Source organism: Anomalospiza imberbis, chromosome 1, assembly GCF_031753505.1.
Source record: "Anomalospiza imberbis isolate Cuckoo-Finch-1a 21T00152 chromosome 1, ASM3175350v1, whole genome shotgun sequence".
NCBI lineage: Eukaryota > Metazoa > Chordata > Aves > Passeriformes > Viduidae > Anomalospiza > Anomalospiza imberbis.
The window spans coordinates 116441717-116468564 of record NC_089681.1 but is presented as its reverse complement, the minus strand read 5'-3'; the positions used below and the strand labels follow the sequence as shown (position 1 = coordinate 116468564).

At 36.1% G+C, this 26848-nt stretch overlaps 1 protein-coding gene across 7 annotated transcripts in view; it reads right to left on the bottom strand.

Annotated features, from left to right (window-relative positions):
• The window catches only part of TBC1D5 (TBC1 domain family member 5), a 317263-nt gene that overhangs the window by 73331 nt on the left and 217084 nt on the right, over positions 1–26848 (bottom strand). For all 7 annotated transcript variants that reach the window (XM_068207556.1, XM_068207547.1, XM_068207565.1 and 4 more), the window contains one exon: positions 5183–5325. In XM_068207556.1, coding sequence (XP_068063657.1) covers positions 5183–5325 — 143 coding nt within the window. The remainder of the gene's footprint in view (positions 1–5182; positions 5326–26848) is intronic.

Sequence of the window (26848 nt, the reverse complement as noted above, 5' to 3'; positions counted from 1 at the left end):
TACACCATTAACTTGCTTAGATTTTTTCACTTATCACTTATTCAGAAAATTTTCATCATGCTTTGCTAAACTTTATAATTTTGTTCTAATCTGTTTGACTTTATCTGAATCTATGTACGCATACTCTATGGCTTTTTTCTTGTTGTTGTCATCTGGATTTTTTTTTCTTTCCTTCCCAAATCAATCTAATTATGAGTGCAATTATTAAAGACATCTTTTCAAGCAGGTCTATGTAAACTACTTCATTTCTTTTGCACCATCTAAATCCAGGCAATCCATCTGCCACAGCTGTCAAAGCAATGCCTGTTAATGATGCCTCCACTCTGCAACATAAAGACAGCCTCCAACAATAGCAATTGTAAATAAATTTCTAACAAACTTTACTATGCTGAGAACTTTAGCTGTAGTAAGAAATACCTTTGATTAATCAGGATATTGCAAATACAAGATTTTTTTCAATCAATAAAAAGCAAAATAAAGGGCAGTTTTGCAGACAGAGAAATTTAAATGGTTTACTTTTTTTCTTTCATGCGAATAAGCCTCATATCCTCCTGCAACTTACCTCCCTCAACAAGAGGATTATGGGGAAAAGATGCAGGACTGGGCAAAATGAATAATTATAATCTGTGTAAGGAACCACTTTATCATCTTCATTTCCGTTGCTGATCCGACAGCTTGTAATTTCATACATCTGCTTTCATTTGTAAAGCACTCACTTATCCTACTCATTCTTTATCTATTCTGCCTGTTCTTTTTCCTACCCTTTGTTTTTCTTGTTCATATTCAGGTACCTGCTTTTTCTTCTTGAAGTCACAAAGCTGGCATAATGAACACAATACAATGGCCTCTGTCAGAGTTCTTTCAGAGTATAACACGAGCACCACACAGAACATAGCCAATCAAACTCTCCTACATAAATCGAATTTAAGATACTGAACTGCGGTTGTGATCATGATACCTTTTTACCAAAGCAAATAAAAACACTGAATATTGATATTAAATGCTAAATAGTTTCATAAATGATAGACAGTAACACTAATGTGTTTCTCCTTTGAAGAAAAAAGCACGTGTTCTATTCTGCAATGTAAAATGGATTAAAAATATATTTTCTTTATTTTTCCTGGAAGAGTTCTTTGCTGTCTCACAGATATAAAGAAAACTAAATACTAAAAAAAACTAATTTATTTTAATGGTGCAGACTTGACCCCTGACAAAAAAGCCCTTATCATCCAGAAAGTTAAAAAAATTCCAGCACTTTAAAGGGAAGACCTGCTAACTTTTATATATGGGGTTTTTTTACCCCCACATATTTAAATTGAAAGAGGGTAGGTTTAGACTGGACATATGGAAGAAATTCTTTACTGTGAGGGTGGTGAAGCAGTGGCACAGGTTGCCCGTAGATGTTGTGGATGCCCCTGGAAGTGTTCCAGGTCAGGTTGGATGGGGCTTTGAGCAATCTGGTCTAGTGGAATATGACTCTGCCCATGCCAGGGGATTGGTCTAAATGATCCTTGAAGGTCCCTTCCAAACCCAAACCATTCTATGATTCCTGTCTCTGCAGGACAAAATGTGTAATATTATACAAAAGTGGGGCAGTTTTCTTAAAAATTATAGGTAAACAGCAGTAAAGCAAAACTGAATATGCCTATTGGTGTTAAATGGATTTCTAAGAATCATCTATAGGATGAAGTTTCTGAAAGGAGATGCTGTGAAATACAAATATCCATTCTCAGCAGTAGCTGGTGTGTCCAGCTGCCTTGTAAAAAGCTTGATGGTTCTTCAGCTGTGCTTTTCCTTCTCTCATTGGCTTAGTGAGAGTCACATCTGGATCCAACTTCTACTGTGAACCACAAGTTCTCACTTCCCCAAAGAAGAATGCTACTGGCATTTCTAGGGAAAGGAGGAGAGAAACTCCTCTCCACAGAGAAAACAATCTTACTTTCCTTTTATTAATATTGTAATTCAGTGCCCAGAGGGACATCAAATTGCCTTCTCCCTTCTGCTGTAGAAGAGACTGAACTTTCTCTGTTGGCCCAATAATCACCCCTGGATACAAGCAGCAGTAATGTGGTGGAAAACCTGAAAATTCAGAGTACTGTCCTCAACAAAGTCCAAATTTTCTGATACATTTAATTTCTTAAAAGTTTAATATTTGATGTCACTGATCCTATATGCAGATTAATTCATAAACCTGGAAGGGTGGGATTACTCCCCCCTGCTGCTTTACACATGGCCAGGTTCTCCTTAGTAACCCCTAAATTGAGATAAACAAAGACAAATTAACATCTTGCACTATAACAAAAATAACTAATCAGTTCCTCTAAGAAGAAGCTCCTTTATTTCTCTCAAAATATTCAGAGTGCTTTTACAGATGAAAAACTAAATTCTAACAATGGCCATACCTACTCCTCAAGTGGAAACAAGATAAAATGCACTTATTCTGATACTGATCAGTCAAAACTAGCTCCTTGTGCAATAATGGCATTAATTTATTATGCAAAATATAGACAGATCATCCAGATTTTTTCATTCTTGTCTTCCTTGGAAGGAAGTAGATAAAATACATCTATTTTTGCATCACATCCTTCCTTCCATTCTGATTTCATCAACAACTGCATGTATATTCATACTGGTGAAACAGAAGCAAATATTCATGCTTCTGGTTTGATAGATTAAAAAAAAAAAGCCCAAAACCCAAAAACATTTTTGTAAGAATTTTTCCAAAGAAACACAGGAAATAATTTATTAAAACTTACAGCTACACTGGTACACAACCCTACGCTTGGCATGTGAGGATTATGGCTCCACAGACAAAGATCTGCTTGGATACAGATGTAAAACTGAACAGAGCAGTTTACAGAATGGCTGTGTACATGATTATGTATCCGTAATCTCTAAAATATATAAGCAATAATCTGATAATCTAAATGTTCCCTTCTCGTTGCATAATATATTGTTTGAGCAACAGAGGATTTCAAAACTAAAATAAAAATGAGAAATATAGCAGAAATAATAGTGTCTTAAAATCATGTCCTTGAGAACATCATAATAGAGCACAGAAAAAGAATTCATCAATTCTCAAACCAGCAACTTTCACCCATCCCCAAATGTGTTGTTTTAAAAGAATCAGCACAATTTCTAAACTTTCAAATGCTTTGAGTACTGTATTATTATAATTGCTTATATTTGACATTTTCATAACATAATATCACAGGAGCTTTATTATTGTTCTTATTGTTTCAAAGTTTCTAAACTAAAAATTTCCCGATGGTTTATTTAAATTAAAGATGATTATCACCATTGGATGTTTTGAGCTTATATTTCCTTTCACCAAATAAAGAGAAGCTTTTATAAACTTACTTTATTTGAAAACGTTTTTAAAATTACTACAACTTTGAACTCTGTTCAAAGCTCAAATATTATCTGCAATAAAAAACATGAGGAAAACCAGAAAACTTTCTGTTCCAGATATATAACAAAAGGTTTTTCATCTAATCAAGAACTGTGGAAATTGTTATGGTTTGAGATTTACTTTGGAAAAATAGATTCAACTTTACAGTATTTATGACTTATTTTGCTTCCCCTTTCTATTGTGCTTAGAGTTAACTAGGTCCAGCTGTAGAACAAGAAGTTACTTATTACAGAAACAGTCAAAATATGAATTATTAGCTGTCCTGATGAGATGACTTTGCCTCTCATTTGGGTAAATGTACTTCACTGCAAAGCTATTTACCATTCTATCTACTAAGCCTGGGAAGTTCAAGGAAAAGAGGGAGATTGATTTCATACAAAAGCCTGGAACACATTTTTAGCTCACATTTTAGTTAACTTATATTGATACTTGTACCTCAGCAACACAAATCAAAAGAAAACAAAGCCAGAACAACTTTCACTCTCCAAGAAGAGAGAGGCTTCTTAGAAGCACAGTTCTAATGTGCTGCTTTTTTTAAAGGTATGCAATGACACAAAATAAAATATTGATGCTAAGGAACTTTCTTACATGCCTCTTCAGAACGTATCTCTACCAAAAATTTTAAATTACTTCAGTATACTGAATATAAACAAGCAAGATTTAGACTGCAAATCATAATGACCTGGAATCAGATCATCCTGAAACATCACCATTAATTTTGAAACCTCTGACCAGAATTAAACAGCCAGTTTTTTGAGAGGAATGAAAGGTAGGTCTATATTCTACATGTTTATTAAAAAGTAATTAAAAAACACATGAAGGCAGGCAGTGGAACAACATGTACGTGTAAAGTGCCACATTATATTTTCAAGACTGGGCCCTAAAATAGGAACCACAGATGTTGAAAACTTCCTATGTCCTAGAATACAAAATTGTGTCAAATATGTGACCTTGTTATAACCTGAAGCTTACAGATGGTATATACTTAACTCTGAATAACTTGCTATAGAATTCATATACTTAATGACAGCCATACATCTTGCTGTGAAATGCATACTTTGTTGCATCAGTTGCATACAGAATTTTTTGCAGAATCCGACAGGACAGAAATAAATGCCTCAATTATCATGTGTCTTTCTCCTCCCATTTAAAATTCTATAAGCTAAAAAATTTTCTTGATTGCTTGTTTGTCCCGACTTAATATTATTGATCATCACTAAATTGTAAGAATTGACCTGTCCACAAATTTCAGGTGTACTGAACCAAAATAAAATAAATTATAGTCTTTTTAAGATGGCCCTCTTGCACAGATTAAACATATTCAGTATTTGCTATTCATCTGTGTATTTTATTCACAATATCTCTTCAAAAATTGTGAGCCATTGTTTTGTGCATTTTCTCCTTTCTCACAGGGGAACAGCATAAAAATATTTCAAGTGTCACAGGGAAGCTTTATTCAATTCATGAGCTTCGTCGGAAGGTGGAGCTCTATACTTGCCTGTATCACTTAGAGCACATAAAATCTGCAACTCCATGTAAAAACACAGAACTACTCACAAAACAAACCTGCACTTAACTCCAAGATACAATTTGTTTCATAAATACAGGAGGCCATGTCTCATAATAAATAGCTCCTCTCCTAGTATTTGGAGTGATTTTCAATATGTTAAAAAACTCATAACGAAATTTAGCCTTTTTAAGGTCTCTTTTTCTTTCAAAGAATAGGTCTGCATTCTTAAAAAAAAAAAAAGTAAGATAGCTGATACTTACAGGCATCTCTGATATACAATAACATGGCTACAAAAATGTAGTCAACTAAATTCAGGGTGATACTGTCAGCAAATAGAGCATCCCAGACAACCAGAAGATCCTGAAGAGGGAATTCACGTCCAAACAGGAGCCTTACCCATCGCCTGAAAAAAAGGGGAAAAGTTATGATTTGGACTTTTCCATTTTACTAAGTATGGTAAAGTCAGGACATATACTCCAGGATCAGCTACAGTCCTAAACATTTTATCAGAAAATTCTGCAAAGTGTCAAGATTTGTAATAAAGACTTAACTAATTGTATTTGTGGAAATGTTACTGCATCTACATCAAAGAAATTATACATTAGAGACTGTAGAAGCTTCCCTGACTAATATTATTATGTGGGTGACCCTCAAAGGACAAAACACATCAATCCCATGTACCACATTTTTAAGCATTTAATGTGATAGTGACCTAAGGTGAAGGGGAGAAAATGTTATGCAAGAATGGCCTGGAACAGCAAAACCAGGAGGGTGAAGCCAGTGGTTTATGAGAAGCCCTGAAAAGCCCAGTCAAGCGAAAGGCAGTTCAGAAGCAGATGCCAAACAGCAACTAAAATGGACCAGGTCACAGTTACTGTGAAGGGGCTTTCTCCCTGTTATGGATGACAGTGTTTGCAACTCCATATAAAATATGTCATGGATGCTATTTTCATTAAATCGAATTTAAATCTTTACCAGATTTAGTGATAATCTTCAAGTAGACTATACTGGTAATTCCTATTTATCTCTGTGCCATTTTCATACCTAGCAAAATGTGAAAATTTGTTATATTAAATGCAGTATTTGCTTGAGGCTGGAAGCTTGAGATGCAGAAGAAGAAAACTGTTTCTCTAGTTTTCTCATTTCTAGTTCTGACTCTTACACTGGCTTACTTGCTGACCTCAGGAAAGTCACTTCTCTTCCCTATTCCAGAAAAGACCCACTAGCTTTGTATCTTTTTAGGTAGGATTATCTAAGGTCACATTTGAATGAGCTAAAGAATAGTTAGTAACATTAATCCTGAAATAGTTATTACGAAATGGACTTAAAAATAATGAATTACATTTTTAGCTGGGATATGCAAATAGCTATGCATGTGGAATCTGTTTATTCAGTGGCAAGAAAAGATTGATTGCAAATTTCTGCTAAGCAAATTAAGTCATTCTTTAAAACTCACAAAAATTTCTAAAAAGGCAACTAGAAATTTCTTCTTCAAGATTAGTTTCACTCGTAAGAATTCATGTTTAACCACTTTTGTTCCAGAACTCATTGTTGGTTTAAGGCATCCAGGGTTTTGTAATTGGTTTGTTTTTTCTGATTCCAGTATAAAGAAAATACTGGACAAACTAACTCCAGCATGCCAGTCTAGCACAAGCTTTGAAGATAGTAACAATCTGCACAAAATTACAGTCTCTTATAAAAGAAATTCAAAGGGACTGTTGTGAGTGAAGGTTGTGTTCACAAAACTTGTATTCCCAATGCCAGTGGAACCATATGTACAATCCACAAAAATAACCACGTACAGATTTAGAGATCACTACACAGAATCTTTTCCTTGCAAGATATGTTCCCTTTTAAAAGTGAAAATACATGATTTCAAAGGACAGCATCATTTCACTGGTATATCAAACATTTACATTATATGGTTTTGTAACTTTTTGTTAGTACAGTAATTACAGAAGTCCTAATATTAGCTACAACAAAATAAAATCTCTGTATTTCCCTCTCTGATCAAACCCCTTTCCTATGAGGACTTGAGACTTCAGAAAAAGAAATCAGAATGGTTACACAAAAGCAAGGCTTAGCAAAAGCAAGGCTTAGCTGGTGCATTTAATACCATGTCTATTCTACCAAAGGGGTTTTGCCATAGTGGCACATTACCCTGCAGTGCCCAGCCTACAGGAAACTATTACCCTATGGTGGTACAAACAGTACTCAGACACTGTGTGAAGCCCATTACCTGCAGTAGCAACTCCTCCCACCTGTAAAACCACAACTTGCCAGCTACACAAACTGTTAAGTAAGAAATCTCAGCAAAGCTGGAAGCATTTGAGCTGACTTTGCTTGCAACTACCCAAGTCTCATTCAAAAGCCTTGCTAAGAGTCTAATACACTTCAAGGGAAAGAATACACCATGGTGTAATGGGATTTGTTATTAGTCCTTTATTAGAAATCTCTTTTGCTTCTTTACTACTTCATTATACAGTGCTAATCGTTTGTAGATGCAGGTTTAGTCTGCTCAAGCAGAAGTCATTCTTTTTTTTTTCTCCTGCTTTTATATTTTCTCCTGGGAAAATTAAATCTCATTCCCCAGAGGTATCAAGTTTCACAGATGTAGACTGCTGAAGAACAACTGGACTTCCTTTTGCAACCATAATATTGCTGTTAATTATTTGAACCTTCCTGTCTTAAAGAGAGTAAGCAATTCATACTGTTGTAAATGCATATATACTTAATGCTCTCTTATTTTTTTTCAGCAACGTTTAGCTCACAGCATCTATAAACTGAGGGTCCTATTGCCTATGAACCATGCTGCCATATGGCAGGACTTCACTCAGCTTTTATATTCATAAAAAAAGATCTTAATTCCTTAACTAAGTGTCCACACTGAAAAGCTGTCTTTCAAACTAACACATTTTTATTGCTTTTACAAGTATTTGCAAAGAATTTAAGACACCCTTAATAATTGCATTGCACATGATAAACCTTTTCTTTTTGTTTCATCCCCTCCCTTTTTTTTTTTGTTGAGATGGCTGTCTGTGTTTTAATTATTGTTCTGTCCTGATAATCTTGCCTTACATCTGTTACACCTGCAGACTGTGAAACTCACAACAGTATACCTTTTATCACATGTGGTAATACAATAATTCATATTTTACCAGGTACACTTAGCAATTAAAATTTACAAAAAACCCCCAGATTCTTTAAAGCCATGATACACCAAGGTACTACTACCTACGTTGTACAATATGCAACTGTATCTTCCACTTATGATTCCTATATAATTAAACCAATATTCTCAAGAGATCAGTAATTACTAGCAATAGATAATGATTCATTAATGACCTTACAATATAGGGAAAGCAATAGAAAACTCTGCGCTAGTAAAGCCATTGAAGAAGGCAATGATCCAGATTTACCAGTTTTAACTAACACTAAAACCATTTTGACAAGAGATTTACAGGACAATTCCCCAACCATCAAAATTTAAACTTATGTTACGTGTTCCATATATGCAATTGCTTATCTTCTCAGTCTTCTTGTGAGGTAGAAAATTCTTTTTTAAAAAATTAAATAAGCCCAAGAAATAGTAACAAATTAGGTAAAATAAACAGTCTAGAAATGTTTATGGGGCCAAACAACACAATGAAATCAGAAAGAATAAGAAAAATTGTAACAACAGGAAACAGGAAAGCTGTTAGCTTCACTCTGAAGCAAAATGTCTTGATCTAGGACTTACAAGTTGACAAGAAGGTGCCTAAAAAAGTCTATTGTTAGGAGTATGTTTTCAGTCATTTATACATTTGCTAAATTCAGTGTTCAGTACAATTTCCACTCCAAGCATCTGCTCAAGGCTTGATTTTTTTTTCATTCATTGATACTATTCATTAGATTAAGGCTAAAAAAATTCTGCTCGTGCTTAACTTAGTTTTTTCTGCAAGAATTTCACTAAGGTCTAGAATCAAAACAACAAGGTCTCTGGTATCTTCCTTTTTACTGTGCATATAAAAAAAAGAGAAGCCCAAATTTGGTAATTCCTTGTTTGACCTAAGCACAGCAGAGTGAAGATTTCCACAGAGCATGTTCTGTTTCTTCCTAACTCTTGCCACCAGCCCAAGAATGCATCTGCCACCCTGTGCTTCATCCCAGCTACACATTCTACATTCCCTGCATGGCAAATGGTAGAAGTGTGCATCATCCCCTGCAATGGCTATTGTCACTTAGGGGATTGGGTGGCAGAGGATGCTGTTGCTCTGGTTTCCAATGCTTGCAAGACTAGTCAAGGTCTTTCAGAGAAAGGAGGGTCAGTAGGATTTTGCAGGATGTAATTTCATTTTCAGTGCAAGTTTTGCTGCTTTTTTTTTTAATAAGAAAATTATTTAAATGGACTTTAAGTATTGAAAAGAACACCATCTTATCAAAACTAAGCATTCGGAAGCTGAGAAATGCCAAAATTAACATCAGTTGTTTACTAACTGAGAAAATGATATGTAAGCTCTGTCTCTTTAAACTCTGTCATGAATTATGTTCAAGCAAACATTTGTAGCCAGTGCAATTTACTATGTAAAGTCATGGTCAATAATTTAGGAGAAAGGGTAGACAGACTTGAGCTGTGATCAGCCTGTTCAAAAATAAGATATGGAAAAAGGATGAGGAGCAACATTTGTATAACACTTGCAAAAGAACTTAAAATTATAGAGAAGATGAAGACTTTAGTAGTTCAATGCCACCAGAAAGCACTACTCTGGGCAGACTTGGTGCCTGCACAAGGATTTCAGGCTGTGTTTCTAACCTATGGACACGAGTGGGCTGCAGATGAGGTAGGCATGGGTACCTCCTGCAGAGGCACCCAGGGGTAACATGGGGGCTAGTGCTCCTACAGCAGCACTCATCAACACTTGCATGGATGAGAAGGAAATACACAGCAAAAGCACCCTCAAAAGAAGATTCCAGAAACATTTGATTCCAGAAACTCTGACAGATTTGATAGTTGGAAGAGGCAGAGGGGAGGCAGGTAAGTTCAATCAGAGAATGCTTATGGTAGTTCACTTTCTTTTAGTGACATGAAGGAGACCAATCAAGACAAGCCTTAGCAGCATTCCATCTTAGACCTGTTACACAGCCCATTTCTCCAGTGCTCTGTCTCCTTCCTTAATAAATCTCATTTTTATTAAAATCACCATGGCTATATTTGGTTCAGGATTTTATTCCAAAGGTTTTATTAATCTCTTTTTGTCCTAAAGAGATTAATAAAACCTTCAAATCATATAAGACAGAGAAGGAAACATGCCTGAAGTATAATCACAACTTGCTCTTTCAGCTACTCTTCTACAAGGCTTTTGTGGAAGGGCAGTACTGCTTATGGTGCATGAGGAACTCTTAATGATCACAGATGAGAAGAAAGGCAAAACAGCTAAGTGTCACAATTAACAAAATGGCATTTCTAAGATAAACAAAACCTTATTAAAATCCAATATTTTGTCAGAACAGAAAGAAGCCTGTGAAATCCCTACAAAGCCAAAAAACTGGTATAAGAAGTTATGTGGGAAGCTCAGCAGACTTTCAGGGATTTACAGAGACTTCTAATGTGTTCGATTTAAACACTGAGAATTTTACACACGGCATACCCTCATATGCACACTACCCATAAATGATGTACAGTGTGATATTGTTACAGCATATGCTCCATTTTTTGCCTTAATCTACTTAACTTGTGAAGGGAATGAAAACAGACATCTTGTTAGAAGATGTGTTTACTTCAACCGTAAATTCAAATGTTAATTCTGGATTTATTAGATAAAATTATGTGGCCTTTGTCATTTGAGAAGGCAGACAAGATGATCAGATTTTCCTTAGGCTGTAAAACATTTAAATATTATAGATTTCTACCACATTGTCTCCAGCAGTGTATGCTGATTGTAAAAAAGTGTGTGTGATAAGGAGGGAGAAAGTATGTGCCAGCATCTAGCACATCATTCAGCTTCTCCCTTAGATTTGAGATAATAGAGAGTATATAAAAAGATCCTTCTGTGTGTCTGCCTTATTTCTTTAAGTAATTTCAGACTTTTATATGGAGTATTATTCTGCTACAGAATGACATACATGTTTTAATATGCCCATGATCTGGGTGGGATTGTCCTGCCCTGGACTCCCATCAAGGTTGTTCACTTCATCCAGCTTCTCCTGTACTGGCTGCATGAAGATTTAGTGGATCATTGCACCAAATACAGGAATCATGGCCCTACTGCTGGGTAGATACACAATCAGTTATTTGGTTTCCCTTTTTGATATTTCCTACTACTGAACTTTGTAATATTAATTATATTAGCATATATTAATTTATATATTATATTAATTACCTTATGAAATACAGACTAGCATATCTCTTTAAAAGAAATACCATGATTTTTTCTTTACCAGAAGTGACACAAGCATCTAGTTCTTATGTGGATTATTTTCTTTCTCATTTTATTTCTTTCAGATTGCTGGCAAAGATTACTCAGTTTTGCATTTAAGAAAAACTCTTTGTGTTTCAGGAAAACTCTATGCATTTCCTTATTAATGAAGGTTTTTCTTTCCAAAAGATTAATTCCTAATAATTACTTTTCCTTCTTACTGCTATTTACCTTTCTCTGCAAAAGCACTTACTGCAGTCTTAAGCCAGACCAATTCTAAAATACTCACTTGCAGAAATGCACTTAAGGAATAAAACCCAAACAAATGTCACTCCTGTCCTCAAAAAGGTTAAGAGGGACCCAATGAACTACAGGCCTGCCAGCCTCGCCTTGATCTCTGGAAAGATGATGAAGCAGCTAATTCTGGAAACCATTTCTAGGCACATGAAACACAAAAATATAAGGAGTGGTCAGCAACTGGCTTTTCTTTAACACTAGATTTCAAAAACAGAGCTAGAAACTTGAATCTATTTAGAAGAGAAAACAGGAAGAAATTCCCTATTTTTTTCAGCAAGGCAGATGGGAGAAACTGGACCTTCAGGTACAAACTTAGACTGTGGATGTAACTCTTAAGTGATCAGAAACTTGCACTGAATGTAGCATTCAATTTAAGAAATTCTCTGCAGTGGGAGAAAACTACACTGTTCAGTGTCTTTTTCATTCCTCCTAACCATTACAAGTTAAAATACTTCAATTTTAGTATTTCAGATAAATAACACTTTATAAAGGCTTAGTAATTATAGCTATTCAAGCACTGCATTGACACTGCCAGCCTATGTTTGCAGCAAACACAACAGTTACTGGACTGTAACAATTTACTGACCATTCCTTAGCATGAAGGGTAGATAACAATGTTGTACTCCAGAAGTATCTACAGGAAGAATGATCACAATTAAAGAGTTAACAGACTTTCAGTAATTGCTGATTTTTTAAGGAACAGAAATTCTAGGCATGTGTTACTATTTTTTAAAAAGGTGGGTCAAGTTGACAACAAATATCACAGATCAAAGCCAAGGCACGTGTTTTTTCACTTTGGCCAAAATGCAGATGTAACAAGATGAAGGATTTAGCTGTTACGCCGTGACTTATTTAGCAGTTATCTGGGCTAAACTGTGCTTTCCTTCAAAGAAAAAAGACTGAAGAATATTGCTGTGTTTCTTCGAAACTACTAAATTGAGACAGCTCAGGCAATGTTCAGATTTAAAGAGCAAGGACCAGCCTGAAAAAATTATGGTGACAAACCAGAATGACTAGAGGGGAGTGCTACATTATACTGGAAAAAACTCCTTTAAAGTCAATGATAAACATCCCTTCAGTGTACAGAGTATGAGACTTCATCTCATCTTCATCTTCACACTCTGTAAACCCCAAATATAATGACCAATACCTGCAATTGTAAGAGAAAGATATAGGAACCTGAAGGTATGCCTACTGAATTCTTAATGTTCTTTGCCTCTGTGCAATTAAAACCTACAGTCCTAAATACTGATGATGCATGTGCATTTTGTTTTGAAAATTGCTGCAGAGCAGCAAAAACATTTTCTTTTTTTTTTTAACAAAAATAATTACAGGTGAATGATTTTAAACACTGTTTGCTGCAATAAACCTATTGAAACAAAAGAGGCACTTCTAAATTAGTGAAGTTCCTACTGATATCAGCTATTAGCAATTAGGAACTCCACCCCCCCAACTTTTCCATCTTTAAACAGCAATGATTAAATTTGGTTTTAAAGTGGAGAAATTATATTAGAAAAACAACTCTCAGTGTTGCAATTAAAGCACAGTTCTTAAGTTGATAAAATAAATTTGCTAATAGCTTTATCCATTGATTCAAGATGTATGCAGTAGGTTTAAAAGATACGATCCTTTTGTAGAATTTCTCTTTAAAAGAGGAGTCTATAATATTTCATTGTTCCATATTGTCAAATATTCTATAGTGTTAATACATTTTTCTGTAGAATCTACTTAGGCAAGACTTAATAAAAAAGATGTATATTTTAAAATAAAAGGAAGAGAGATAATTTTGTTAATAGCTCCAAAGTAAACAAAAAAAGCACTAATAAAATATTATAAAGTTTATAATCTATCTTTGAGACCTCCCTATTATAATTGAATAAAATGTCTTTTCTGTCCACAAAAAATTGAAATCTACAATTGAACCATCTTTCTGTTACCCTGTAGTGAAATGTGAAAACAAATGAGTTTTTTTTTTCTGGTATGCCAGGTAAAACATTTTAAAAATTTTAGGAGATCTAACTTCTTTCAAATTCTTCAGTAGCTATCTGCCTGTGTCCAGGAATGGAACTGCAACACCTCGTATTCAAACCAACAAGACAACGTGTCTGTTGTGAGTGTACAACCAGTTTACCAATCTCTGTTAGTCTTTTTTTCCTCTCTAATCCTGCTTCTCCATCACAGGTGTTTTTTGGTGTAACAGAAAATTCAGCTGATAAAAAAGACATTTTTAGGTTTTCCTGGATGTCCTCTTTTTACTAATTGGTCTGTAGTAGGTCAAACTGACTCTTTTCTTTTTATAGAAACCTGCTATCAGATCAGACCAAGCTGCATAGGACAAATGAAGCTTTTAAATGCCTCTATAACTGCTTGTATTATCAGTTTATTAATTTTGGGGGGATTTTTTTGTGTTTTTATCACAAGCAACTTATTGGGAGACCAAATATAAGTAGAATTATATGAGACAGACCCTTTTATGTATTGTTCATTTGATTTTTACGAAGTTTATTTTGTCATTTTACTGTAAAAAAAAGGTGTGGGAAAAGCTTCTAATACTTTTCTTATGGATGTAGAATTTTGTCTCAATCCAATGGGAATCAGTGAATTCAGCCAAATTTAGCCTGGGAGCTAGTACATGGATTTATGAGTATTTGGAATCATACAAATTAAGGAACATGTATTAACCTTCCCATTTCTGCCTCAGAAAACTTTAGATTTATGATAATCTGGCTACCTTTTTCAGAGATATTAACCAGTCAACTAAACAATCTTAATGAAAGAAAATTTCATATGGGGAGCTGTTGTCTTTCAGAAGGAAGGACAGCCATGGACTGTAAACAAGACATGGACAGAATATCAGCTCCCATGTAACTCTAATCATTTATGGAACCTAAATATTACATTGTGACTTTTATTCCACAGAGTATGGGCTATGGTGGAAGGATGTGTTTGCATGAGATTTTGCACGAGACCTTTTTACTCGCAGATAGCCTAGTTGAAGGAATATTCACTTCAATTTTTTGTGTTCATAATAGCATTAAGACAGATGATTTTAGCACCCTAACCATACTCTATGATTATTCTCCTGATGCCTACTGTTGTATTTTAATTTTCATAATCACACTGTATTTGACAATGATATGTACTATCCCTCTTCTTTCTCTTCTTTTTTTCCCTCCTTCTGTCTGCTATGTGAAAATCACCACCACAGGAGAAGATTTGGAGTGAGCAGCAGAAGAGAAATAACAAAGTGTTTGAGCCATGGGGTGGTGTCAGAGACTGAAACACTGATGGTTAATGGCTCAAGCAATTGCCCGTTTGGAAAAGCTACAGGGCCTTTGCTGAGGCTGGGTTTGCAGCCCTGGACCGAAGGAGGAGAGGTTTGGGTGTGTGGTGAGAGTCCTCTGATCTGCATAAGAGCAGCCCAGGTGCAGGGAGGGTGAGCAGCCACCACCAGAGGATGACCTTGGTTTAGCAACAAGCTGGGTTTGAGCCAGATAAGGGAAAAGGCCAGGGAGAAGCAGGTGCTGCTGAGGTGGGATAATGCTGTTTATCCTGCCAGGGTCCTCACACAGCTGGGCCAGCTGTAAATCTCCCTCCCAGGGAAGGTATCAGGACACTGGTGGTCACAGCTGAGCCTGAAGGTGTTCATCCCCTCCTGTGGGGCAGAACTGGCTCAGTTACACTGGCATGAGAGGCAGCTGTCATGGCTTAGAGGGAGTCATAACCCATCAAAGACCCCAAAGCGCCTCCGGGCTCATTTCTGGGGCCTTCCACCAGACCACTGCACATGATCCCCAGTGTTGGAACAGACAGTGTAAAACTCCCCCAGGGGAGGTGTCTGGGCTTTCTCACCTGAACCAGAATGTTAATAAACCCATTGAACTCTGTGTTTAATGGGATTTCCCCAGCCTTGATAGATCAAGGCTACAACCATCACCTGGACAAACAAGATGCTGGATCCATGGGTAGTGATGTCTTTTCTCTCCACTATTTGCTATTATCCTTTCTCCATCTTTTACTCATATATTTTCTTAAGTAATACCTTTATACCTTTATATAGATGAGAAGTATAAGATAATTTCTATAGATAATAACCAAAACTTCTACATACCTCCTTTCCACTGCAACATGCTTGTTCTAAAATAAAACTGCATTTTATATATATATATATATATACATATATACACACACACACACACATATATATATATGTATATATATATATACATATATACACACACACACACACACATATATATATATATATATATATAATCACCAGTCATTCAGTATTGTTTCACTCTAATCCACCCCAAGGGATCTATTACCAGGAAACTCAGTTACCCTTGCCTTCAGGGGTAGGTCATAACATGGTAAAATAAAGGATGGCAATATATCCAAGAATATGAATTAAAAAGTAAACTGGTAACTTTAAGATAATTAAATTATGAATCAGATTTCCTCCTTTATCTCATAAAAATGCATGAATATATGTCAAACATATCTGAAGTAAAAGAACATGGCCTTTACAAAGTGATAATCTTTCAGTTGGGTTTACAACAGAAGAAATTGAAATTGTGATACTTTGATATGAAGAAAATAAAAATCTTGTTATATGGCAGTCATACTCAGAACCGAACAGGCATCAATAATGAAGATTAATAACTTCAACAAAATCTTACTACACATACCTTTTGCAGAAGCCTTATTTTAGTATTTGGAAAATTCCTCCTGATTACACTGAATATGAACATGGATAAAACTAGATTACCACAGATAAACAAAACCCTTACCAATAAACTAGTAAGAAAAATGTGTAGAGATACTAGGATACCAAAACAAACAGATGCAAAACCTCACTTGATACTTTCCCCTTGAGAGTCAAAATTAAACAGCAATAAACCCAAAATGGACAGAATTCCTACCTACCACCTGAACTGGGGCCTTATTTTGGCAAAACTCTTTATTAATAAGTATACAGTATTGCAAAATCTCTTTGTAGATCTCTGCTCCAAAGAAGAAATTTATTTACTTTTTAAAATGAGGAGAGAAGATTTATATCGTCACTGAATTCAATATTACATCTATTGCATGCTCTAAAACTAAATTAAGAAGCTGTTCAGAGGCCATACATGCAGCAGTCCATTTCAATCTATTAGTCTGGCTAAATGCCTTCATACATCCAGTGAAAAGAGTCATCATCATCAATCTGCCAGTTTTAGTGACCAGTCAACTACATGTTGATGCATGCACCGAGGAAACACAAGTGTTTCCTCCCTGCTGTTGTACCACTGAAAGAATTGAGGGAGGCTGTTCTAATAGGTAGTACACAATGATGATTTAGATGCTTAGTGTAAATAACAGTGTTAGAATCACCACTTTACTTACAACTTTAGTTTCAAGGCAGAATATATGTCTGGAGCCCAATTTCATTACTAAGCTGGGTAAGGCAAATAAGAGTTAACTTCTTTTGCTTTGTAAGTTAATTGCACCACTGTTATACAGAGTCTTGTTTTAATTTAAACTGTTAAGTAAAAAAATGCACAGTCTCAATTTGTTTTATCCTTTCTCTAAGTGCAAGGATATAAGCTTCAACTTTTGTGAAACAAAAGTACCTCTGACTGGTGAAATTTTGTGTTGAGTAGCTGCAGCCTTATGGGAATTCTGTATCTTTTCAGAGATGCACAAGGGCTTAGTGGTCTCATTTAGTTACCTATATGCCCCTGAAGAAGCCCTGCTAGCAATAAAACACTCTGGTGGCAAACAGCTAATTCATTAATTAACCACAGTATTTGCCGGAAAGGAAAGCACTAAACAACGCTGCAGAGAAAGTGCAATTGTGGTTGTTCCAGGTCCCTGTCTGCAGTGTGTGCGGCAGAGGCAAGCAATGCCTATGCTGTTTCTAATTATTCCAATTATCATGGCACACTATGAAAACTTGATTAATAACACTGAAGATATTGTTGTGGCAATTAGCCATATGGTTGTGGGACTTTATTCTGTCACGATTTAGCCATTAGCATCTACTTATGTTTGTCAGAACAGAGCATCCGTGACAAGTTGGAGTTCCGCTCACCTTGCCGAGTCCCTGGTGAGCAACACCAGAGAAATGTTTATTCCTGGGAGCCCCGTGCCTGAGTAAATTTTTCATGTGGCATCCGGTCTGACTGGGGACAAATGTCAAGTAGCTTATGCCACGACCCATCAAGCCAGGCTCCTTCTGCAAAAGGCGCCTCATGAGTGGCTTGTCAGGGCAGACTTCTTTCAGGGGAGTATTTGACCAGTAAAATTAGTGTCAAATGTCTTGTGTTCAATGTTTTCAATGGTTAACTGTTCAGACAGCATGCACCTACCCTTATTTAGATGTGATGAAATGCTGTACTATGACTTTATACACCTATGAGTTACATATTACCATGTGCTTGAAATGTATCTCTCCAAACAGAGGGACCACGGGGCAGCACTCCTGTCAGGTTGGTCAGCTGAACTGAGAGCTAAGTAAGCTGACAATTTTTATGAGCTACCTTTTTAAAACACAAAACAATGCTTGTTCTAAGTATCCCTTCCTTTATTTTGTGGTGAGAGTAACTGCTCAGCTCTAGAAGATTGTCTCTAAGACAAGTGGAAGCTTGAAAAAATTCATTAATAACAGAGGGCTGCCTTGCTTTCCTCCTGGAAGCACAGCAGTAGTCTCACTGCTCTTCCAACATCTCCTGCAGATCAGCTACCACAGATGTGTTTCTGTCAGCACGTCAGTCAAAATCAAAATGTTTGCAATCAAAGACAACTCCAAACTTGTCTAGCTGTCCACAGCTAGAAATCAGCAAGTTAGTCCTTATTAAAAGGATTAGGAAGCACTCAAGAATTAGTATCTTCCTGCACAAGGATGCTGCACGTACAGCTGATGAAAGTGTGCTTACATATTTCAGATATGAGAGGAGGAAGCACTAACCAAAGTTCCTGGAAATAACAATAAAATGACACTATGAAAGAAGTTTTTAAAGTAGCACAGAACTTTAAGAAAAAACACAGTACTGTAGAAATTCACCAGCTTCTGTTAAAAAGAACAATAAGAATTGCTATTTTTCCTCTATTTTTCCAGTACCTCTACCCTAACAGTAGCTTTCCTTTTGTAATCACCATCTTTCATCTGTATATATCTTTCACACACTGCGAGGAGACAGAGACATCGTTTAAAACCATAAAAGTAATTGCAAAGAAATAAAAATAGACAGAGGACTTTGAGCAGGTGTAATATTTTTAACTAAATTTAACTCGTTATTTAATGACAAGAATTTAATTTACAAGACATCTGGGCATAAAGCTTGCTGACAAATGTCCATGTAAGAACGATGTGCACACCTCACTACTAATAGGGCTATATCAGCAAAATAAAGTTATTGGCAAAAGGGAGGGACTGGATCTGCTTCTCATCAGATGTACCAACTTTAATGGAGAGCTAGTTTTAAAACTGAAAAAAATACAAAAAAACCTTTTTTCCACTTATGCCCCTTTTATTGAGATGATCGAGTTTGTTTTAAAATAACAGTGTTTGTGGAAAATCATATACTGACTGTCCTAGAAATCCCATCTGTGCACATAGACATTCATATGTGGGGGGGGGTTGGGTATAAAGGAGGTAAATAATTAAAATAGGAAAACAAGGAGAGACATAAATACAGGAAAGAAAGAAGAGACTAAGGATATACAAAAGGTAATAGAATATTTAGCTGGAAACGAAGTACCAGTGGGGATTTTTTTCATAGAAGCTGTGGAGACCAAGTCAGATAAACCTAAGGGATAGTTTGGGCACTGGGCTCTGCCCCATGTCAGTGCCAAGGATTTAGCTATCTCCTTACCCACAGTTAGATGCTGGTAGGAGGTGAAAGCAGCAGCCTGTGCCCTTGCTCAGAGCTGAACTGTGCTCTCTCCACAGGTGTCTGCGGAATTCCACCCCTGACCACCACATGGATTCTGGGGTAGAGAGAGAAGACCCTGAAGTTGGAAATGTACCCTTACAGAGGGAACAGAACTAGAGATCTCATGGGATATGTTCTTGTCTTTGCCAAGATGGAAATCTACTTTCTACTTCACAGGCCATTACAAAAATACAATTGTGATTACACTGAGACTGCAGACTACAGTCTGATGATTAAGATGATGTATCTGTTTTCTACTTGTTAACCAACCACAAATTTTGGACACAGTTTAGTTGACTGTGCTACCTTTTCAGCTAGTACTGTTACTCAGTATTTAGAGCAAACTAGAAAGATGAAAGAGGAACTAAAGTGGTGCTAAAAAGCAACATCAACTCAGACCTATGCCTGAAATTCTGACAGATCAGACGAGGCCATAATCATTCTTCCTAGGCCAAAGTCATTGTCTGCTAAAGCTCTATGCTAGGAAGAAACCCTGTCCTATGAAGAGATTTTGGCATGTGCAGCAAAACAACACAGGATAGGGAAAGTGAGAGTTTGGGTTGTCCTGAGAGTTGGACAAACATTCATTGTCACACATATTTGTGACTGGCCATATGAGCACCCCGGGTACAAGTGTCACAGCTCCACACTCTTTAAACAACTCTTGTGTCCCAGCTATAGCCAATTCTACAGATAGTGGGGAATGTTTCTTTTCCATTTCTATCTTATTTAGACAGCATTAAGTATTTTCAGAAACTTTTGAATAAGTATATGTGGATTTGTGAGTATTTCTGTCACTGTAAATTTGGCTGGAAGTCCTAGACCAAATTTTTTTTTGCTAATTCAGTGTTTTATATTAACCTATTGTTCTATATAGACCAAAACACGTGGCAGTGAAAAATACAGCAGGCTTTACAGCTCTCCTACTCAAATAGATGCTTAATTTCAGAAATGAAAAAATTACTTTTTATTATTTGCTTTTTGCCAAACAGAAGTATTCCTCCAGCAAAGAATTCAAGTTTTGTTATGCTTCTCAGAAATTTCAGGGAAAAAGTGTAACTAAAAATCCCTCTCTGACTCTGTTAGAAAATTTGTTGCACACTTTTACATTTGAAATAATATGTATCATAAAATGACACTAATTTGAATTCTGTTGACTTCTATATACTTTGATCTGTTTCCTTAAAACTGTATTTTAACTTCTGAGGAGAAGAATCTTTTTCTGAACCTCTGACCTTCCAAAGCTAATGTGAGAGGGACACAATGGACATTACAGGATTGTTTTCAGGCAACTGAAAAAGGACCTGACATCTCAATTCTCTGGCATTTCCTATGACTAGGAAATATAGGTGGGAAAGCATCAGTCTGATGGGCTACAGGTGAAAGAGGCATTTCCAGGAATGCAGGCAGGATCTTTTGCAGGCTGCTCCTTGGTTTTTGAAGAAAGTGAGATTATGTCAAAGGTGTGATCAGATGCAGGATAAATGATCCCTAAGGGAGGTATGAAAAGGGAGGGATGGAGGCTCGCTGTCTCTAAAGGCTAATTTATCTGACCATACTCTTCCATGATGCAGCATAATGAAGCCAAGTGTACCAGGAGGGTAAGAAGCTAGAAATATATCTGGTGTTGCATCTGGGCTAGTGGAGCCAAATAATTTGCCTGTTAAACTCTGTCAGCATGGCACCTAGCACTGAAAACTGCCTGCCAGAGGGACTGAAATTTTCCCTTCCCCTTGTAGGAACAGAGGAGCCCTCTAAAACAGATCACACTAGTTTGTGATAACCTCAACAACTTCTTGAGGCACATCCTGACTCAGTCATTGCTTATGGTTGTTTGGGATGTAGGAGGTATTTTATTTGAGGTAATTATGCTATTGAGCATTGAGTTGGCTGTGACAGGTAGAATGCATACTTTGAGGAGGTGGCATCTATCTCTGCCAGTTGAACCATGCTGTGAAAAGACCTGCCAACGATTATGATAAACTTTCCTACTGTCTTGGCTGGTATTCCACAATCTTAGATATGTGATCTCTTGCCTGCTTTTGAAAGGTCACTGTTCAGGATATCAATAATTTATGGCATTTACTTTCATACAGAACTGGCATGGTCTCCAAAAGATCTGTTCACAGAGAGTTGTGCAAGCTTTTGATGTCCAAACCAGGCTGATTCAGCAACAGCTCTGATTTGGATCAGAGACTGAAAATGGAGGCTATCCTTGCAGCAATGTCTTTCACATATTTTTGGGTTAGAACCTGCAAGTGTGAGGTTTATACACGCAGGTTCAAAGAGGTTTGTACTCTAAGACCTCACATGTAATTGAAGGAAGTAACTTGTACTACAAAAATGATTGGAGCAATCAGATCCAAATTCCCTGTTAAACTGTCTGCAGAAAATAATCTTCAGAAAATACACATCATCTCAGACTTCAGCTTGGCTTTATGAGAATTTGTGGAGTCTTGGGAGTTTGTTTTGATTCTGTCCAATCATTAGCAATAAATGACTTTTTAAATCCAGCATGAACTTTAGGAAAGCACTTGGTGAGGACAGTAAGAACTACAGTATGGAGAATAAAAGAACTGAAAGCACATCCATCTTGTGAAAGCAAATGTAACCCACAGGATAAAGCAACAATTTAGGAACTGGGAAGCACAGCCACAGGCAAATTATTGTCCCATATAATTATTCTCTCTTTATGGAAGATAAGCATAATAACTTTCATCAAGTGTTATGCATTAAAACCTTATCAGAGAAATTCTTATATTAAAAAGCAGTATTTTACTATTGTGATAAAACAATTGTGAATAATCTTATCATGAATACCATAACACATAAAATGATGGAGTTTTCACACATCAAACCCAAAGGCTGAGATTCACTCATATAAAGGATATTCTTTTCTTTGCATGGTCTAAAATTAGTGAGGGTAATACCTATTTATCAGCTATACTATCAGTATTAGAAAACAACAAAATGGCACAATTTTTGATTGAAATGTTTCTGTCAGAGATACAGGTTTTACACACACATGTCAAGCTGAATATCTGAGGTAAGGACAGTGCACAGTATTAGCCTCAATTCTACTGGCTTTGAAGGCTGACTCATCAAATGTAGAGATTTTATTTTAGAGAAATTAAGTTTGGCTATAAAAAATAAGTTAAAAAAAAAAGACACCAGTTTCATGCCCACTGCACTTTCTCTCAGCCTTATACTTCAAAATCTGTAAGGTGCTCCTCTACTATACCTAGTCAAAAACACCTTACCACTTGACTTCTCTACTCACAAACCTCTATTCCACATGTATCAGATACTTCTCAGATTCACTGGCTGATGATTACTGAACTTTCACTGAAACTACTGATTTATCATCACTGCCTTGAAAGTAGACATCCTGCTACACAAAGGGACAACCCAAACTTTGAAATTATTTGACAAACTTCTTTTAAAGCAGTTGGAATTTACAGAAAGCGAAACAGTGCATATAATTTTTGAGATTTTGGAGGTTATGCCCCTAGTATATAACCTTCTGACTTCAAATTCCCTTCAATTTAATGTTGATAAATGTGAGTATTAAAACTCAAAAGCATTGAACTGATTACTGTCAGTAGTGCCATTGCACAGATATATGCACAATTATTAACTATGTCAAATGCAGATTTACTGAGACACTAAGTAAACTACTAATAGCAAGGATATAGGTGACTTGGGTGCTAATAAATTTGTGTGTCATGAATGATTAAAACTTGGAGTGGAAGGAGGATGACTATGTTGGAACAACATGTTCCATAGCTATTAGCAATTTTGTTCTTATTGATGATGATGTAGCTGTGACTGGTGTAGCTGCAATCATGATGTGTTTCTGTGAACTGAGGCCAGAGAAAGTGCTTTAACCAAGGAGGCACCAGGCAAATAGCCTCAACCTGCACTACAAATTGGTCTAAGTACAGGTTCAATGAGCTTGCAGAACCTCTAGCTGATACAGATACTAACTTTGTGGAGCTTAATGACTTCTTTATTGTCTACTTATAACATGGAGTTTCACTGCCATGCCAAACTGCTCCAGCATTATTCATTCAAGGAAAAGAAGAATGATGTTTCAAAGAGAAAATCTGAAGTTACACAGTTAAAACTCAGGAAATGCATACACCTAATCCCTGTCACATTGTGAAATCCTAGTTCTGCATGTATACCTCCTTTAGCTCTGATTTCTATCAAAAATATGCATAATTTTAATGCTAATTTCTATTAAATTATGCATCACAAAACATAGCAGATGCCTGCAGACAATTAACATATTGTATTAACTTCTCTATTTTGTATTCTTTATTGAATCCTCTGTATTGCATTAACTTTATTTTGCATTTTCTTTGTTTTCCTTTCACTATCATAAAACTGATTTGATTTTACTAATGTTATTCTAAATGCTTTCAATTGGATCAATTCACTTATCATTGGGGTGAAGAATTGACAAGGGGTCATCATGAACCTTAGCTGCTGAAGTCAATTTTCTGCTAGACTGAATCAAAAGAGCAACACTGCATCTGTTTGTATTGTTCTGTATCGGTAAATGAAACTTTCCTTTCCTTTTTTTCTTTTCTTTTTTTTTTTTTTTTTTTGCCACAAAAGCTTGGTATTTGCAATAGCTGTAAGACTGTGGAGACCATAATCTGAAATCATGAGAGCCACAATTTTTATGACTACAATCTTCTTTTCCTGGTGTTCAGGCAGTGGTTTTGGGGTGAATTGCGCTGCATGCGTTCTGATGAGACATTTACAATCTCCTTTATGCAAATTACCCCAGCAGCTGTTTAAGAGCTGTGGTTGTCAGACCAGCAAGGAGAATGTGATTTGGTATGTCACAAATGGGGCAGGACTTTATTAGGCTCTGCTACGAAGTTTTAGCAGATGCCTTAGCACAGATTCAGTGTGATCTTGTAACCCCATTATAACTTTATTGCTTATGGAAAAGAAAACACAAAAAGCTACTAAATACTGTGGGGATTCTCGGAAATAAGCACTTCACACTGCCTATTTCTGGATTAAATGCAAATAATAAATGCAATCATATCATTTAGAGTGGAAAAGCTGCAGTATTCCCCAAAGGAATCATACGCAGCTGAAGGAGTTTTCCAGGGACAAAAAACAGTAATAACACCTTTAAGAGACAATTTTACAAATAACCAATGAAGACCATTTTTTGTCTTTAAAAATGACTCACCAGTAAGCAAATACTACCAACAACACGTAAAAACATTAGGAGCCTTTGATAAAACTGCCTACTGAAAATGCTATATTTGGATTAACACTGAACATTCCATGGTTAGGAATTATTACAGATTATAAGATCCACAGAGGATTCTTTTAGGCCTGAAAGACAGACACATCTCCTTTACTTAACTTCCCTGTGATTGTGAGTTAATGTATTACAGGTTTGCTTTTATTAAGATGCACCTTGAACTGATGGTTCTTGTTCTTATGCTTGTCATCACACAGCTCCAGAAGCTTGCTTCTACAACAGGTAGCAAGAACTATATCCCCCTTGAAACCTCCTGATATTCAATACATAAATTTGAGGCTGTTTTGAATAATTTTGCTTTTGACAACATTGCTCAACTTTAGCTCACTCTCTTTCTTAATCCATGTTTATTCCCTGACACACTTCTGTTGATCAGATGTTGACCTGTTCAACTTCTGTTTGACAAATGATGATGATCTGAATTGGTTTTAAATATGGTTTACCAAAAAAAAAAAAAAGAAAAAAAAAAGGCATTTCAGGTGAGGTCTTACTATTACCTGTACAATATCACTGACACTTTCTTATCTCTTCTTGAAACACAGGTAACCAGACATAATTTTTCTTTTACACAGCTCAGCAATTTGGTGTTTTTCGCTTTCATCTTTTCATCAAACTTTTTTGTCAAGTAAAAAACACAGTGCCCTTTTCTTCTGCTCTGTCAACCTGTGTTTTAACAGTTATGCCTCATCTGTCTGGATGGACAGACATCACTAATATTGCCACCTAGTGATGATTTATAACATAAAACTATATTTGGAGGGGCAACTGTTTTTGAGGATTTTAGCCCCTTCAAAAAATTCTCACAATACTCCAGTCTTAATTTTTTAAAATGCCAATAAGCTGCAAATTTTAAGTCTTCAGAAGAATAATGCGAGCAGTCCTCATTTGAGTCTATTCAAGGATTGAGTATTGGTAGAATTTGCTTGGTATACAAATACAAAAAGAAAATACTTCTAGAACATACATATATTTAACCATTTAGTTGTATCTGTAATTATGGGTACAGTTGCCTGCTATTCACCTAATGAATAGCTGTTTTCCTTTAAAGTTTGTGTTAAGAACAAAAGAGTTCAAAGGAGATGACTTGGAGTGAAGGAACAGTGAAAAGAGTTGTTCGTAACAAATCTTGATTTTTCACCTTAAGTACATTATTTGCTATGGCAAATATTATAAAATGTATGGCAGGCATAATAAAAAAATCTTACCAGTTGCCACCTGCAAATGCTACAGCAGTAATCTATATACTGAGGGAATTAGGGAAAGGATAAAATTTTGTAACAACAATTTTAAGGAAAACCACAGTGCAGTAAATGTGTTACCCTCAATGTATCTGTGTTGCTTAAGAGAGCATATTACAGTCTTTCAAGACTGAAGGTCCATGCTCTGAAAATAAAACCTTCAGAAGTCAACTGAAATGTAAAGCAAAAAGCTTGAATCCACTTTGTGTGTGTGCAAACACATAGTGCAGTCCTCAGGATACCTGAATGCCAAGCAAACACATTCCATCACATAGTGATGGCACCACTGAGAAGAATTACTAACACAAGCACTGGGATTAAATAATTTTTTTCTGAGTGTAGTTATTTCACAAGGAAACTAGAAGTAACTGAAGTCCTTTCATGAGGACTAGAAGTCCCAAAGGACTTCAAAACAGTATGATTAAACCCAGCGAAATGCAACAAGAGAGTTTCACTTTTTCATCTGAAAGTATGATTAGAATTAGCCTAAAACTATGTGAGGATACAAAAGATCTACTAAATCTCCTCTATAAATTACAACTTAAACATTTTCTTTTCCTCAAAGACAGCTTTCTCCCACTCCTCTTGTACACTAACCTCTTCAATTATTTCACTGATCCCCTAAAAAAGCTGTCTTCCCACTTACAGTCAAATTCTTGGATGGTTTGTGCCAGCTTTACACCGATCCTATAACTAATTTAGGATCTGTCTGAATTGAAACTGCCCACGATTTCCTGAGAATATGTTCATCATGTTTCTTTTTGTTCAACATTTGTCTGAACTC